The following is an 18,276-nucleotide window of genomic DNA, read 5'->3' as shown; positions in this document are numbered from 1 at the left end:
AACATCCTCTCCACGCCCACTCTATCCAGGCCTCGCAGTATCCTGCAAGTTTCATAGAACATAGAACATAGAACAGTACAGCACAGAACAGGCCCTTCGGCCCTCAATGTTGTGCCGAGCAATGATGACCCTACTCAAACCCACGTATCCACCCTTTACCCGTAACCCAACAACCCCCCCCTTAACCTTACTTTTATTAGGACACTACGGGCAATTTAGCATGGCCAATCCACCTAACCCGCACATCTTTGGACTGTGGGAGGAAACCGGAGCACCCGGAGGAAACCCACGCACACAGGGGGAGGACGTGCAGACTCCACACAGACAGTGACCCAGCCGGGAATCGAACCTGGGACCCTGGAGCTGTGAAGCATTTATGCTAACCACCATGCTACCCTGCTGCCCTGCATCTTTCAATAAGATCCCCCCCCCCCCCCCCCTCGTCCTTCTAAACTTCAACGATTACAGACCCAGAGTCCTCAACCACTCCTCACACATTGTTGGATTATCAATCAGGAAGGTTGAGTCTGGGGGCAGCAGGGCGGCGCAGTGGTTAGCACTGCTGCCTCACGGCACTGAGGAGCCAGATTCAATCTCGGCTCCGGGTCATTGTCCGTGTGGAGTTGGCACAATATCCATGTACTCTGCGTGGGTCTCACCCCACAGCCCAAAGATGTGCAGGGTAGGTGGATTGGCCACACTAAATTGCCCCTTCATTGGAAAAAATAATTGGAAACCCTAATTTTATTTTCGAAAAGGAAGGTTGGGTCTGGGTGAAAGAGGTGCTATATTGACCCTGGCCCTTCCAGATAAATGGGGCAGGTTTGCACTGAAGTCCTTTTGAAGAAGCTTTCAAGCTATTTTTAAACGTACAATGGAAGGAGGGTCACAGTAAGAAAAATGGGAAGTGTTTGGTCACAGAGAACATGAATATTGCTGAAAAGGGAGACGTTGTCAAAGCTTTTCACCTTGCACTCATCAGATTAAACACAAGAATTCCAAAATTGGTGAGTTAACTCTGATTGGCCAAGGCATTGCCATTGGAGAAAATAAGGGGGAACTATAGCTTCCCCAAGCTCTCAGGTAATGTTTAAAAGGCAGAAGATTTAAACGTATACTTCATATTAGAAAGACGGAGGTTGAGGGGTGGCCTGATAGAGGTCTACAAGATTATGAAGGACATGGATAGAGTGGATGGGCAGGCACTCTTTCCCAGGGTGGAGGGGTCAGTCACCAGGGGGCAGAGGTTTAAGGTCCGTGGGGCAAGGTTTAGAGGAGATGTGCGAGGCAGGTTTTTTTACACAGAGGGTGGTGAGTGTCTGAACACCTTGCCAGGGGAGATTGTGGAAGCAGATACATTAACGGCGTTCAAAAGGCATCTTGACAAATACATGGATAGAACATAGAGAAATACAGCACAGAACAGGCCCTTCGGCCCACGATGTTGTGCCGAACCTTTTTTGTCCTAGGTTAATCATAGATCATAGAATTCTGGACACTAAGGGCAATTTATCATAGCCAATCCACCCAACCTGCACATCTTTGGGATGGGTACAGAGGGATATGGCACTAGGAAGTGCTGAGGGTTTTGGCAAAGATTAGTATCATGACCAGTACAGGCTTGAAGGGCCGAAGGGCCTTTCCCTGTGCTACATTGTTCTTTGGTTTGCATAGAATGGGTCCCTCGTCTGAGTGTCACTTTTTTTTTTTAAATTTAGATTACCCAATTATTTTTTCCAATTAAGGGGCAATTTAGCGTGGCCAATCCACCTACCCTGCACATCTTTGCCTTGTGGGGGCGAAACCCACGCAGACACGGGGAGAATGTGCAAACTCCACACGGACAGTGACCCAGAGCCGGGATCGAACCTGGGACCTCAGTGCCGCGAGGCGGTTGTGCTAACCACTAGGCCACCGTGCTGCCCCCGTCTGAGTGTCACTTTGAGCAAGCGTAAATTAACCAATTCATGAGCTCAATGGATTATCTTAAATCACAGTTGACTCACTAACCAATCATCAGTCATGTCTCCTGTACGATAGATAGTTGGAAATTTGAGACTCTTGCCCTGATAAATACACGATAAAAAGTTTCCGTGACATGTCTCCTTTTAGAATAGAATAGAATAGAATAGAATAGAACAGTACAGCACAGAACAGGCCCTTCGGCCCTCAATGTTGTGCCGAACAATGATCACCCTACTCAAACCCACGTATCCACCCTATACCCGTAACCCAACAACCCCCCCCCACCCCAACCTTTACTTTTTAGGACACTACGGGCAATTTAGCATGGCCAATCCACCTAACCCGCACATCTTTGGACTGTGGGAGGAAACCGGAGCACCTGGAGGAAACCCACACACACACGGGGAGGACGTGCAGACTCCGCACAGACAGTGACCCAGCCGGGAATCGAACCTGGGACCCTGGAGCTGTGAAGCATTTATGCTAACCACCATGCTACCGTGTTGCCCGTTTATTATAGTAATATTCCTGTTCTGTGTGACCAAGTGACAGACACAACTCACATATCACCGTAACCAAGTTTTCAGCCCTGGGATCTAACTAAAAGCCATGACTCGCAGTAGCCCAGCTGTACACGACCGTGACAGGGCCCGTCCTCTTTCTGTCTTTCGCAGCTCAAGAGGTTTTTTTTTTAACCAATGAACAATTTAATTTTTGTGTAACTCGGCGTCCCTCTTCCCCTCCCTCACCAGGTGTTTTCTACTCCTTGGAAAGGTTGAATGTTCTGGATCTCCGCAACAATCGTCTCACCTCGCTCCGAGACCAGACATTCAAGAGTGTTTCAGCTCTGCGCCACCTATTCCTGAGCGACAACCGCATCGCAGCCATCTCCCCGAAGGCCTTCAGAGGCAGCAGGGAGCTGACGCAGCTGTACCTGGAGGGAAACCGGCTGACCGCGGTGCCGACCGACGCTCTACGCTCCTTGAAGAGACTGCGAGTCCTGCAGCTAAGCAACAATGTCATTCCCACACTGAGTTCCGACACTTTCGGCCCAAGGCTCAGGAGCCTGGAGGAGGTTTATCTGGACAACACGTCACTGGGGGACGCTGCCTCCCGGGCCTTTTCCAGGCTTCGGGGGCTGAAGGTCCTGAGCATGAGGGGCAACCGGCTGGTAACTCTCAGCTTCAGCAACGCGTTCCGGTCCGTCAAGCAGTTCGGATTGAGCGGCAACGCCTGGAGGTGTGACTGTGGCCTGACGTGGCTCCGGGATTGGCTTCTGAAGCAGAACGTGACGGATCAGGATGAGGTCAGGTGCAGTTCTCCCGATGCCCAATCAGGGAAGCCACTGGTCAATGTGCAGGTAAAAAAAAACCCCCCAGGGAATTCCCATTCATGTCGCACCTATCGCTTCCCGGGATGTCCCAAAGAGATTTGCTGCCAATGAAGTACTCTCTGAAGCAGAGCAGCCTGTGAGGCATGGCGCACAAACATTAATAATCATTATGATTCGCCGATCAGCTTTTAACGATATTAATTGAGGGATAAATGATGTCTCGGGCATGAGAGACAACAACTCTGCTCTCTCCCAAATAGAACAGTGGGTCAGATCCTTCAGGCCCTGAGAGGGCGGCACGGTGGCCTAGTGGTTAGCACTGCTGCCTCACGGCGCCGAGGACCCAGGTTTGATCCCGGCTCTGGGTCACTGTCTGTGTGAAGTTTGCACATTCTCCCCGTGTTTGCGTGGGTTTCACCCCCACAACCCAAAGATGTGCAGGTTAGGTGGATTGGACACATTAAATTGCCCCTTAATTAAGAAAAAAAAATGAATTGGGTACTCTAAATTTAAATTTTTTTCAAAGCACTGAGAAAGAGGTGTTTCTAACGGTGCAGCACTCCCTCAGTACTGACCCTCTGACAGTGCGACGCTCCCTCAGTACTGACCCTCTGACAGTGCGGCACTCTCTCAATACTGACCCTCTGACAGTGCGGCACTCCCTCAGTACTGACCCTCTGACAGTGCGGTACTCCCTCAGTACTGACCCTCTGACAGTGCGGCACTCCCTCAGTACTGACCCTCTGACAGTGTAGCGCTCCCTCAGTACTGACCCTCTGACAGTGCAGCATTCCCTCAGTACTGACCCTCTGACAGTGCGGCACTCCCTCAGTACTGACCCTCTGACAGTGCGACGCTCCCTCAGTACTGACCCTCTGACAGTGCGGCACTCTCTCAATACTGACCCTCTGACAGTGTAGCGCTCCCTCAGTACTGACCCTCTGACAGTGCAGCATTCCCTCAGTACTGACCCCCTGCTAGTGTAGCACTACCTCAGTACTGACCCTCTGACAGTGCGGCACTCCCTCAGTACTGACCCTCTGACAGTGCAGCACTCCCTCAGTACTGACCCTCTGACAGTGCGGCACTCCCTCAGTACTGACCCTCTGACAGTGCGGCACTCCCTCAGTACTGAACCACTGACAGTGCAGCACTCCCTCAGTACAGACCCTCTGACAGTGAGGCACTCCCTCAGTACTGACCCTCTGACAGTGCGGCACTCCCTCAGTACTGACCCTCTGACAGTGTGGCACTCCCTCAGTACTGACCCTCTGACAGTGCGGCACGCCCTCAGTACTGACCCTCTGACAGTGCGGCACTCCCTCAGTACTGACCCTCTGACAGTGCAGCACTCCCTCAGTACGGACCCTCTGACAGTGCAGCTCTCCCTCAGTACTGACCCTCTGACAGTGCAGCACTCCCTCAGTACTGCCACCTGACAGTGCAGCACTCCCTCAGTACTGACCCTCTGACAGTGCGGCACTCCCTCAGTACTGAACCACTGACAGTGCAGCACTCCCTCAGTACAGACCCTCTGACAGTGAGGCACTCCCTCAGTACTGACCCTCTGACAGTGTGGCACTCCCTCAGTACTGACCCTCTGACAGTGTGGCACTCCCTCAGTACTGACCCTCTGACAGTGCGGCGCTCCCTCAGTACTGACCGTCTGACAGTGCGGCACTCCCTCAGTACTGACCCTCTGGCAGTGCGGCACTCTCTCAATACTGACCCTCTGACAGTGCAGCACTCCCTCAGTACTGACCCTCTGACAGTGCGGCACTCCCTCAGCACTGACCCTCTGACAGTGCAGCACTCCCTCAGTACTGACCCTCTGACAGTGCGGCACTCCCTCAGTACTGACCCTCTGACAGTGCAGCACTCCCTCAGTACTGACCCTCTGACAGTGTGGCACTCCCTCAGTACTGACCCTCTGACAGTGTAGCGCTCCCTCAATACTGACCCTCTGACAGTGCGGCACTCCCTCAGTACTGACCCTCTGACAGTGCGGCACTCCCTCAGTACTGACCCTCTGACAGTGCAGCTCTCCCTCAGTACTGACCCTCTGACAGTGCGGCACTCCCTCAGTACTGACCCGCTGACAGTGCAGCACTCCCTCAGTACTGACCCTCTGACAGTGTGGCACTCCCTCAGTACTGACCCTCTGACAGTGTAGCGCTCCCTCAATACTGACCCTCTGATAGTGCGGCACTCCCTCAGTACTGACCCGCTGACAGTGCAGCACTCCCTCAGTACTGACCCTCTGACAGTGCAGCACTCCCTCAGTACAGACCCTCTAACAGTGCAGCACTCCCTCAGTACTGACCCTCTGACAGTGTAGCACTCCCTCAGTACTGACCCTCTGACAGTGCGGCACTCCCTCAGTACTGACCCTCTGGCAGTGCGGCACTCCCTCAGTACTGACCCTCTGGCAGTGCAGCACTCCCTCAGTACAGTACTGACCCTCTGACAGTGCAGCACTCCCTCAGTACTGACCCTCTGACACTGCAGCACTCCCTCAGTACTGACCCTCTGACAGTGCAGCACTCTCTCAATACTGACCCTCTGACAGTGTAGCACTCCCTCAGTACTGACCCTCTGACAATGCGGCACTACCTCAGTACTGACCCTCTGACAGTGCGGCTCTCCCTCAGTACTGACCCTCTGACAGTGCGGCACTACCTCAGTACTGACCATCTGACAGTGCGGCACTCCCTCAGTACTGACCCTCTGACAGTGCGGCTCTCCCTCAGTACTGACCCTCTGACAGTGCGGCACTACCTCAGTACTGACCATCTGAAGGTGCAGCACTCCCTCAGTACTGACCCTCTGACAGTGCAGCACTTCCTCAGTACTGACCCTCTGACAGTGCGGGGCTCCCTCAGTACTGACCCTCTGACAGTGTAGCACTCCCTCAGTACTGACCCTCTGACAGTGCGGCACTCCCTCAGTACTGACCCTCTGGTAGTGCGGCACTCCCTCAGTACTGACCCTCTGACACTGCAGCACTCTCTCAATACTGACTCTCTGACAGTGCGGTACTCCCTCAGTACTGACCCTCTGACAGTGCGGCATTCCCTCAGTACTGACCCTCTGACAGTGCAGCACTCCCTCAGTACTGACCCTCTGACAGTGCAGCACTCCCTCAGTACTGACCCTCTGGCAGTGCGGCACTTCCTCAGTACTGACCCTCTGACAGTGTAGCGCTCCCTCAATACTAACCCTCTGACAGTGCGGCACTCCCTCAGTACTGACCCGCTGACAGTGCAGCACTCCCTCAGTACTGACCCTCTGACAGTGCAGCACTTCCTCAGCACTGACCCTCTGACAGTGTAGCACTCCCTCAGTACTGACCCTCTGACAGTGCGGCACTCCCTCAGTACTGACCCTCTGGTAGTGCGGCACTCCCTCAGTACTGACCCTCTGACACTGCAGCACTCTCTCAATACTGACTCTCTGACAGTGCGGTACTCCCTCAGTACTGACCCTCTGACAGTGCGGCATTCCCTCAGTACTGACCCTCTGACAGTGCAGCACTCCCTCAGTACTGACCCTCTGACAGTGCGGCATTCCCTCAGTACTGACCCTCTGACAGTGCAGCACTCCCTCAGTACTGACCCTCTGACAGTGCGGCACTCCCTCAGTACTGACCCTCTGACAGTGCGGCATTCCCTCAGTACTGACCCTCTGACAGTGCAGCACTCCCTCAGTACTGACCCTCTGACAGTGTGGCACTCCCTCAGTACTGACCCTCTGACAGTGCGGCACTCCCTCAGTACTGACCCTCTGACAGTGCGGCACTCCCTCAGTACTGACCCTCTGACAGTGCGGCACTCCCTCAGTACTGACCCTCTGACAGTGCGGCATTCCCTCAGTACTGAGCCTCTGACAGTGCAGCACTCCCTCAATACTGACTCTCCGGCAGTGCAGCGCTCCCTCAGTATTGACCCTCAACATTGCAACAGTGCACTGAGGGCGGTACGGTGGCGCAGTGGTTAGCACTGCTGCCTCACGGCGCTGAAGTCCCAGGTTCGCTCCCTGTCCCAGGTCACTGTCTGTGAGGAGTTTGCACATTCTCCCCGTGTCTGCGTGGGTCTCACCCCCACAAACCAAAGATGTGCAGGGTAGGTAGATTGGCCATGCTAAATTGTCCCTTGACTGGGAAAAAAAAAGAACTGGGTACACTAAATTTATTTTGAAAAAAGGATAGCGGGGTATGTGGAAGGAGTGGGGAAGTTGTGCTACTAGTTAAGGAAAATCTCACCGCCGTACTGTGGGAGGACACCTCAGAGGGCAGCAAGGCTATATAGAGCAAGGCTATATAGAGCAAGGCTATATAGATAGAACTCAGCAATAGGAAAGGTGCAGTCACAATGTTGGGGGTTTATTACAGACCTTCCAACAGCCAGCGGGAGATAGAGGAACAGAATTGTATGCAGATTTAGGAAAGGTGTAAAGGAAACAGGGTTGTTGTGGTGGGTGATTTAAACTTCCCCAATATTGACTGGGACTCACACAGTGCTAGGGGCTTGGACGGGGCAGAGTTTGTAAGGAGCATCCAGGAAGAATTCTTGATACAATATGTAAATAGTTCAACTCGGGAAGGGGCTGTACTGGACCTGGTATTGGGGAATGAGCCCGGCCTAGTGGTCGAAGTTTTAGTACAGTAAGAAGTCTGTTGACAAATAAGAGGTTATCCATTTTGGTAGGAATAACAGCAAACGGGATTATTATTTAAACAATAAAATATTAAAGCATGCCGTTGTTCAGAGAGACCTGGGTGTGCTAGTGCATGAGTCACAGAAGGTTGGTTTACAGGTGCAACAGATGATTAACAAGGGAAATGGAATTTTGTCCTTCATTGCTAGAGGGATGGAGTTTAAGACTACGGAGGTTATGTTGCAATTGTATAAGGTGTTAGTGAGGCCACACCTGGAGTATTGTGTTCAGCTTTGGTCTCCTTACTTGAGAAAGGATGTACTGGCGCTGGAGGGTGTGCAGAGGAGATTCACTAGGTTAATCCCAGAGCTGAAGGGGTTGGATTACGAGGCGAGGTTGAGTAGACTGGGACTGTACTCGTTGGAATTTAGAAGGATGAGGGGGGATCTTATAGAAACATTTAAAATGATGAAGGGAATGGATAGGATAGATGCGGGCAGGTTGTTTCCACTGGCGGGTGAAAGCAGAACTAGGGGGCATAGCCTCAAAATAAGGGGAAGTAGATTTAGGACTGAGTTTAGGAGGAACTTCTTCACCCAAAGGGTTGTGAATCTATGGAATTCCTTGCCCAGTGAAGCAGTTGAGGCTCCTTCATTACATGTTTTTAAGGTAAAGATAGATAGTTTTTGGAAGAATAAAGGGATTAAGGGTTATGGTGTTTGGGCCGGAGAGTGAAGCTGAGTCCACAAAAGATCAGTCATGATCTAATTGAATGGCGGAGCAGGCTCGAGGGGCCAGATGGCCTACTCCTGCTCCTAGTTCTTATGTTCTTATGTTTAGTCTTACAACACCAGGTTAAAGTCCAACATGTTTGTTTCAAACATGAGCTTTCGGAGCGCAGCTCCTTCCTCAGGTGAATGGAGAGGTATGTTCCAGAAACATTTATATAGACAAAGTCAGAGATGCTGGACAATGCTTGGAATGCGAGCATTTGCGGGTAATCAAATCATTACAGATCCAGGGAGAGGGATAATCACAGGTTAAAGAGGTGTGAATTGTCTCCAGCCAGGACAGTTGGTAGGATTTTGCAAGTCCAGGCCAGATGGTGGGGGGTGAATGTAATGCGACATGAATCCAAGATCCCTGTTGAGGCCGCACTCATGCGTGCGGAACTTGGCTATAAGTTTCTGCTCGGCGATTCTGCGTTGTCGCGTGTCCTGAAGGCCGCCTTGGAGAACGCTTACCCGAGTATCAGAGGCTGAATGCCCTCGACTGCTGACGTGTTCCCCGACTGGAAGGGAACATTCCTGCCTGGTGAAGTTTTAGTAGGGGAGCATTTCGGGAACAGTGACCATAATTGAGTAGGTTTTAAGGGACTGTTCTAGTCCTCAGGGTGAAGGTGCTAGACTGAGAGAAGGCTAATTATAACAATTTTTAAAATTCTCAATGAAGGGGCAATTTAGGGTGGCCAATCCACCTACCCTGCACGTCTTTGGGTTGTGGGGGCGAAACCCATGCAAACACGGGGAAGGGGGGCAAAGTTTAGAGGAGATGTGCGAGGCAGGTTTTTTACGCAGAGGGTGGTGAGTGCTTGGAACACGTTGCCATGGGAGATTATGGAAGCAGATACATTAACGGCGTTCAAAAGGCATCTTGACAACACACGGACAGGATGGGTATAGAGGGATTCGGCACAAGGAAGTACTGAGGGTTTTGGCCAAGGTTGGTATCATGACTGGTACAGGCTTGGAGGGCCGAAGGGCCTGTTCCTGTGCTGTATTGTGTTTTATTCTTTGAAAGTAGGAAAGAACTTAAGCAAAGAGGCAGAAGGGCTAAAAGGGGTCACAAAAAGTCATTGGCAAACAGGATTAAGGGAAATCCTAAGGCTTTTTATTCATATATAAAAAGCAAGAGGGTAGCTAGGGAATGGGTGGGCCCACTCAAGGACCCTTGGGGCTACTTGGGGCCCACTGGGGCAGCAGGGTAGCATGGTGGTTAGCATAAATGCTTCACAGCTCCAGGGTCCCAGGTTCGATTCCCGGCTGGGTCACTGTCTGTGTGGAGTCTGCACGTCCTCCCCCTGTGTGCGTGGGTTTCCTCCGGGTGCTCCGGTTTCCTCCCACAGTCCAAAGATGTGCGGGTTAGGTGGATTGGCCATGCTAAATTGCCCGTAGTGTCCTAATAAAAAAAAAAGTAAGGTTAAGGGGGGGGGGGGGGTTGTTGGGTTACGGGTACAGGGTGGATACGTGGGTTTGAGTGGGGTGATCATGGCTCGGCACAACATTGAGGGCCGAAGGGCCTGTTCTGTGCTGTACTGTTCTATGTTCTATGTTCTAATGGGATTCAATACCAGACCCAGAGGAAATGGGTGAGGTACTAAATGAGTACTTTGTATCGGTATTCACCAGACAAGGACTTTGTGGATGATGAGTCTGGGGAAGGGTGTGTAGATAGCCTGGGTCACATTGAGATCAAAAAGGAGGTGGTGTTGGGCTTCTTGAAAAACATTAAGGGAGACAAGTCCCCAGGTAGATGGGACCTACCCCAGAATACTGAAGGAGGCGAGAGAGGAAATTGCTGAGGCCTTGACAGAAATCTTTGTATCCTCACTGTCTTCAGGTGATGTCTCGGAGGACTGGAGAATAGCCAATGTTGTTCCTTTGTTTAAGAAGGGTAGCAAGGATAATCCAGGAAACTACAGGCCGGTGAGCCTTACATCAGTGGTAGGGAAATTACTGGAGAGAATTCTTCGAGACAGGATCTACTCCCATTTGGAAGCAAATGGACATTAGTGAGAGGCAGCACGGTTTTGTGAAGGGGAGGTCGTGTCTCACTAACTTGATAGAGTGTTTTGAAGAGGTCACAAAGATGATTGATGCAGGTAGGGCAGTGGATGTTATCTATATGGACTTCAGCAAGGCCTTTGACAAGGTCCCTCATGGTAGGCTGGTACAAAAGGTGAAGTCACACGGGATCAGGGGTGAGCTGGCAAGGTGGATACAGAACTGGCTAGGTCATAAAAGGCAGAGAGTAGCAATGGAAGGGTGCTTTTCTGATTGGAGGGCTGTGACTAGTGGTGTTCCGCTGGGATCAGTGCTGGGACCTTTGCTGTTCGTAGTATATATAAATTATTTGGAGGAAAATGTAACTGGTCTGATTAGTAAGTTTGCGGGCAACACAAAGGTTGGTGGAATTGCGGATAGCGATGAGGACTGTCAGAGGATACAGCGGGATTTAGATCGTTTGGAGACTTGGGCAGAGAGATGGCAGATGGAGTTTAAACTGGACAAATGTGAGGCAATGCATTTTGGAAGGTCTAATGCAGGTAGGGAATATACAGTGAATGGCAGAATCCTCAAGAGTATTGACAGGCAGAGGGATCTAGGTGTACAGGTCCACAGGTCACTGAAAGGGGCAACGCAGGTGGAGAAGGTAGTCAAGAAGGCATACGGCATGCTTGTCTTCATTGGCTGGTGCATTGAGTATAAGAATTGGCAAGTCATGTTGCAGCTCTATAGAACCTTAGTTAGGCCACACTTGGAGTATAGTGTTCAATTCTGGTCGCCACACTACCAGAAGGATGTGGAGGCTTTAGAGAGGGTGCAGAAGAGATTTACCAGGATGTTGCCTGTTATGGAGGACTATGAAGAGAAGTTGGATAAACTTGAATTGTTTTCACTGGAACGACGGACGTTGAGGGATGATCTGATAAAAGTCTACAAAATGGTGGGCAGGAGATACGCGGAGGCCCCGGAGGAGGGATTGCTGAGGGAGCGGCGCAGCCTTCAGGCTGAGTTCGACTTGTTGACCACCAGGAAGGCGGAGGCTCAATGGAGAGAGGCTCAGGGTGCGGTGTACGAGTATGGGGAGAAGGCGAGTAGGATGCTGGCACACCAGCTCCGTAAGCGGGATGCGGCCAGGGAGATTGGTGGAGTTAAGGATCGGGGAGGAAATGTGGTGCGGAGGGGGGTAGACATTAATGGGGTCTTCAGGGACTTTTATGAGAGACTATATCGGTCCGAACCTCCGGCGGAGGAGGGGGGATGGGGCGCGAGACCGGCTGAGATTTCCGAGGGTGGAGGAGGGACGGGTGGAGGGTCTGGGGGCGCCAGTTGAGCTTGAGGAGCTGGTTAAAGGGATATGGAACGTACAGCCGGCGAAGGCGCCGGGTCCGGATGGGTTCCCGGTTTAATTTTACAAGGCGTATGCAGACCTGCTGGGCCCCCTGTTGGTTAGGACCTTTAACGAGGCAAGGGAGGGGAGGGCTTTGCCCCTGACGATGTCTCGGGCGCTGATCTCCTTGATCCTTAAGCGAGACAAGGATCCCCTGCAGTGTGGGTTGTACAGGCCGATCTCACTCTTCAATGTGGACGGCAAGTTGTTGGCAAAGATCTTAGCCACGAGGATAGAGGACTGTGTGCCGCAGGTTATCCACGAGGATCAAACGGGGTTTGTGAAGGGGAGGCAGCTGAACACTAACATACGGAGGCTCTTGAATGTTATAATGATGCCGGCGGTAGAAGGGGAGGCAGAGATAGTGGTGGCGCTGGATGCGGAGAAGGCCTTTGATAGGGTTGAGTGGGGGTACTTGTGGGAGGTGCTGGAAAGGTTCGGGTTTGGGGAGGGGTTTGTCAGTTGGGTGAGGCTGTTGTATGAGGCCCCGATGGCGAGCGTAGCCACGAATAGGAGGAGGTCGGAGTATTTTCGACTATACCGAGGGACGAGGCAGGGGTGTCCCCTGTCCTCCCTACTTTTTGCGTTGGCAATTGAGCCCCTGGCTATGGCGCTGAGGGAGTCGGGGGATTGGAGGGGGCTGGGCCGGGGTGGGGAGGAGCACCGAGTGTCGCTCTATGCGGACGACCTTTTGTTGTATGTGGCGGACCCAGTGGGGGGAATGCCGGAGGTGATGGGGATTCTCCGGGAATTTGGGGATTTCTCAGGGTATAAGCTTAACTTTGGGAAAAGCGAGCTGTTTGTGGTCCACCCAGGGGATCAGGAGGGGGGGATTGGGAGGCTCCCACTGAAAAGGGCGGAGAGGAGCTTCAGGTACTTGGGGGTCCAGGTGGCCAGGAGCTGGGGGGCCTTGCATAAGCTAAACCTCACAAGGCTGGTGGAGCAAATGGAGGAGGAGTTTAAGAGGTGGGACATGCTGCCGCTGTCTCTGGCGGGTAGGGTGCAATCAGTCAAGATGACGGTGCTCCCGAGATTTCTGTTCCTGATCCATCCTTATCCCGAAGGCCTTTTTCAGGCGAGTTAACAGGAGCATTACGGGGTTTGTGTGGGCGCACAGGACCCCAAGGGTGAGACGGGTGTTCATGGAGCGGGGCAGGGATGGAGGGGGTTGGCGTTGCCCAACCTCTGTGGGTAATGGACGGGGAGGCGGCATGGAAGAGGATGGAGATGGCATCCTGTGTGGGCACGAGCTTGGAGGCGCTGGTAACGGCGCCGCTGCCGCTCCCTCCGACGAGGTATACCACGAGCCCGGTGGTGGCAGCTACCCTCAAGATTTGGGGCAATGGAGGCGACATAGGGGGGAGGTGGGGGCCTCGATGGGGTCCCCGTTACGGGGGAACCACCGGTTTGTTCCGGGGAGAATTGATGGCGGGTTCCTGAGTTGGCACAGGGTAGGTGTCAGGAGGCTGGGGGACCTGTTCATAGACGGGAAGTTTGCGAGCCTGGGTGAGCTGGAGGGGAAGTTTGGGCTCCCCCCGGGGAACACCTTTAGGTACATGCAGGTAAGGGGGTTTGTCAGGCGGCAGGTGGCGGGGTTCCCTCTGCTACCGCCGCATGGGGTCCAGGACAGGGTGCTCTCGGGGGTGTGGGTTGGAGAGGGGAGGATCTCGGAAGCGTACCAGGTGATGCAGGAGGTAGACGAGGCCTCGGTGGAGGATCTGAAGGGTAAATGGGAGGAGGAGCTGGGTGAGGAGATTGAGGGGGGGACGTGGGCGGATGCCCTGGAGAGAGTGAATTCCTCCTCTTCGTGTGCGAGGGTTAGCCTCATACAGTTCAAGGTGCTGCATAGGGCTCATATGACCGGGACAAGGATGAGCCGGTTTTTTGGGACCGAGGACAGGTGTATTAGGTGCTTAGGGAGCCCAGCAAACCATGTCCACATGTTCTGGGCATGCCCAGCGCTGGGGGAATTTTGGAAGGGGGTAGCAAGGACGGTATCGAGGGTGGTAGGATCCAGGGTCAATTCAGGCTGGGGACTCGCAATATTTGGGGTTGCAGTGGAGCCGGGAGTGCAGGAGGCGAAAGAGGCCGGTGTTCTGGCCTTTGCGTCCCTAGTAGCCCGGCGGAGGATCTTGCTTCAGTGGAAGGATGCGAGGCCCCCAAGCGTGGAGGCCTGGATCAATGATATGGCGGGGTTTATTAAATTGGAGAGGGTGAAATTTGCCCTAAGGGGGTCAGTGCAGGGGTTTTCAGGAGATGGCAACCATTCCTAGATCTCCTGGCAGAAAGGTAAAATCAAAAGGTCAGGAGCAGCAGCAACCCGGGGTGGGGGGGGGGGGGGGGGGGGGGGGGGGTTGTCTCTTTGTTTTTGTTTTGGGTTGAATATCTGTTTTTTGCCAACGACGGGCGTTAATTTATTGTTTCTCTTTTGTATTTACGGGGGGGTGGGGGGGGGGGGGGTTCTGTTCTTTTCTTTCTTAGAATTTTCTGTTATTGTTTTCTTTTTTGCGAAAATGTGAAAATTTGAATTAAAATTATTTTTTTTTAAAGTCTACAAAATGATGAGGGGCATAGCCAGAGTGGATAGTCAGAGGCTTTTCCCCAGGGTAGAGGGGTCAATTACTGGGGGGCATAGGTTTAAGGTGCGAGGGGCAAGGTTTAGAGGAGATGTACGAGGTAAGTATTTTACACAGAGGGTAGTGGGTGCCTGGAACTCGCTGCTGGAGGAGGTGGTGGAAGCAGGGACGATAGTGATGTTTAAGGGGCATCTTGACAAATACATGAATAGGATGGGAATAGAGGGATACGGACCCCGGAAGTGCGGAAGGTTTTAGGTTAGACGGGCAGCATGGTCAGCACAGGCTTGGAGGGCCGAAGGGCCTGTTCCTGTGCTGTACCTTTCTTTGTTCTTTGTTGGAGTAGGATTTGAGCAGCCTTGTGTTAAGCGTCACACCAGCACAGGCCAGTGGGGCAGTGTATTTGTTTCCTTGTGAGAATTCAATGTCCGTATCTCCTTTAATAACTGTGGTCTCTCCTCAGCTGGAATATCTGACATGTGCGCCTGACAACCTGAAAGCCTCGGCCACACCATCTCGAACCGCCAAGAGCTACAGTCCAAGGCCTCAAAGTACCGTCCGCCCCACCCCAGCAAGCACGAGGGGCAGACTGACGCCGCCGAGGGCAACCACGTCAGAAAATGCCACCCCGACGAACCCCGACCCCTGTTTCTCTAAAAGGATCACAGAGGTCGTCGTGAGCGAAATCACCGCCAGCTCCTTGCTGGTGAACTGGAAGGTTCTGGAAGATCTGGGCGACGAATACGAGCTTTGGTACAGTACCGGCGCAGAGAGGCAAGGCTTGCGGGTGATCGGGGGCGTCCAGGAGATGGAGCTGAGTGAGCTCAACACTGGAGCCGTTTACAAAATCTGCGTCGTCCCCCAGAGCAGCCTGATTGATAAATGCACGAGGCCTTCTGATAATCAATGCACAGTGGCACAGACCCTGGGGCTCCGTGGCAACAAGGAGCCCGTTCAGTCTGAGAGCAGGAAGGGGCAGTATGCCCTCGGGACAGGGATCGCTGTGGTCATGATCCTGTTAATTGTCGGTGCTTTAATCGTCGTTCTCAAGTACAGGTCAAACCGCGCCGGCTTCCAGAGACACTACGATGAAGATGCAAGCACCTACGTCGAGCATTTCGAAACTGACCAAAACAAGATGGGCTTTGATCAAATGAACGGCGCTTACGAAAACATAATTGACGAGGGCGATGTGTAACTTCCTTCACGTGGTCCAACGTGCAAAGGTCGACTAGGAGCCTGGATACACCTCTAACCAGCCACTTGAACATGCATAGCTTCGATGATTCAAAATAGATAACGGTTAACATCTCCAAATCCAATCGGCGGATACCCTGTGGAAAGGAACGCCGTGTCGTCACTAAAAATTAATCAGCCTGCCCAAATTATTTCTAAATTTACTTACGCAGGGGAATCCTTGGAAGGTGGATTGAAGAAATCGCCAACCTTATTCTGATGATACCACACCAATAATTGCCCGTCCCCCCCACCCCCCGGCAAAGACCTTTTGAGATAAGTTACTGCAGCACCGTGACCAGTATTAAACGTGGAGGATTTAAAATCCAACGTTTGGAATTTCCTGGCCAATAATCATCCCTGAACCATTATTAACACGGATTATTCCCCCATCGTCTCATTGCGGTTTATGGGATTTTGCTGTGTGTAAATTCGCTGCTGTGTTTCCCGTATGATACTCAAAACTGAAATGCTTTGGAATGCCCTGACTTGGAGAGGGACGTTTCAGAAATTCAGCACTTCCGCCGTTACTGCGCAGCATTCCTCTGACAGAGCCTGTCTCTTCCTGACGCTGCCAGGAATGTTGGATTAGGCACCGGGGTCGGCTGCAAGGCACTCCTGCTGTGCAATCGTGGTGATGCAGAAGGCCCTCACTAGCATCTGGGCCTGATGGCAAAGTTGGTTCACAGTGAGCAGCATCCTGTCAGAGGCAACAATTCGATACCTAGAGCCATCAGCTGACATTTCACACTCCTCATTGTCCGCACATTGTCCCACTGGCAGATGGATCCACCACCTTGCAAAGAACCCATCGAGGCTCCTGAGGCACCTTCCAAACCCGCGACCACCTAGCAGGACCGAGGGAAGCTGACGCCTGGGAACACCACCATCCCGAAGCTCCCTTCGAGCCACTCACCATCCTGACTTGGAAATATATCAGTTGTTCCTTCCCTGATGGTTCATCGGCACCTTTGAGGTTGTTGGAGATGGACGATTACAAGCAACACGCCTGTCCACAGAAATAATTTTTTTAACTGTATCACTGTAACTAAATCAACTTCGATCCTTTTGTCACACGATCATTGCAATGGGAAGGTCTTGGCCAGGGTTCTCCGTTGCCCGACACCGATATCATAATCGGCGATCGGGCGGAGAATGGGCTCCGACGCCCAAATCAGGCCAGCGCCGGTTTGGCACGCCATGCTCCGCCCCCTTCAAAATGGCGTCATCGTGTCGCCGCTGCGTGCCGTAGAAACGCCGTTGGCGCATAATCGGCAGGCCCTCCCGCGATGCTCCGCCCCCGATGGCCCGCGTTCCCGACCGCACGGGAGACGTGTGGCCTCAGCGGTCGGGAACTCGGCGTGGCGGCTACGGACTGTGTCCAGCGCTGCCACACTCGCCTGGGATCCGTGCCGCTGGCCGGGGGGGGGGGGGGGGGGGGGGGGGGGGGGCCTCCGTGAGGGCTGGGGGTACTGGTGGGGGGTGGCCAGGGGGGTGACCTGTGGGTCGCAGGCGGCGGGTAGCGGCTGGCGCCATGTTGTACGGCGCGACCACTGCAGGTCGTCACCGTGCGCGTGCGCGGCCAGGGAATCGTCCATTCCCCGGCCGTTTCCCGTGCAGGAGCCGGGGGTCCCACCCGCCGCCCCTGCTAGCCCCTCGCCGTTCCCGGAATCGATGAGCGTTCGCCGCCGAATTTTGGGTCATAAAACGCCCGCGAGTTTTCGCCGCCACGTAGCCTCTGAAACGGAGAATCCAGCCCCATGTGACAGTCAAAGAATCTAATTCAACAAATTGGTCCTGGAAACAGGGCAAACCGGCCTTAATATCCATCAGAACATGGGCAGACACAAAGGGAGAACTGTTGCTGTGTATGTTGTGTTTCTTTCAAAGGAAGCTGGTGGCATTGAAGCTTGTCAAGTGTTTCCTGTGAGCCATGCCCCCTTAGCCTCAGGGTAGTGCTCCTTCCTTGTATTCAGATTGCCAATAAACATAGTTGAAAGATAATGGCTCCTGGAATTTCTCCTGCAAAACCTTTGTCGCTGTTCCTCGGCGCTCCCACATCTCCTGCGGAACTTTCTGTTGCTCCGAGGCTGCTTTTTGCAGTAATTTTTTTTTAGAACAGTACAGCACAGAACAGGCCCTTCGGCCCTCGATGTTGTGCCGAGCAATGATCACCCTACTCAAGCCCACGTATACCTATCCCAGTAACGCAACAACCCCCATTAACCTTATTTTTTAGGACACTAAGGGCAATTTAGCATGGCCAATCCACCTAACCCGCACATCTTTGGACTGTGGGAGGAAACCGGAGCACCCGGAGGAAACCCACGCACACAG

At 53.0% G+C, this 18,276-nt stretch overlaps 1 protein-coding gene across 1 annotated transcript in view; it reads left to right on the top strand.

The window, feature by feature from the left end:
- LOC119956578 (chondroadherin-like) overlaps positions 1 to 17,346 on the top strand; it is a 48,982-nt gene extending 31,636 nt beyond the window's left edge. The window contains exons 3-4 of the mRNA XM_038783897.1: positions 2,718 to 3,325; positions 15,167 to 17,346. Of these exons, the coding sequence (XP_038639825.1) occupies positions 2,718 to 3,325; positions 15,167 to 15,901 (1,343 nt within the window). The 3' untranslated portion in view covers positions 15,902 to 17,346. The remainder of the gene's footprint in view (positions 1 to 2,717; positions 3,326 to 15,166) is intronic.
- Positions 17,347 to 18,276: the final 930 nt, after the last annotated feature.

This window comes from Scyliorhinus canicula, chromosome 23, assembly GCF_902713615.1.
Source record: "Scyliorhinus canicula chromosome 23, sScyCan1.1, whole genome shotgun sequence".
NCBI classification, from domain to species: Eukaryota; Metazoa; Chordata; class Chondrichthyes; order Carcharhiniformes; family Scyliorhinidae; genus Scyliorhinus; species Scyliorhinus canicula.
The sequence above is the reverse complement of the archived record's forward strand: the minus strand, read 5'-3'. Positions and strand labels throughout refer to the sequence as shown.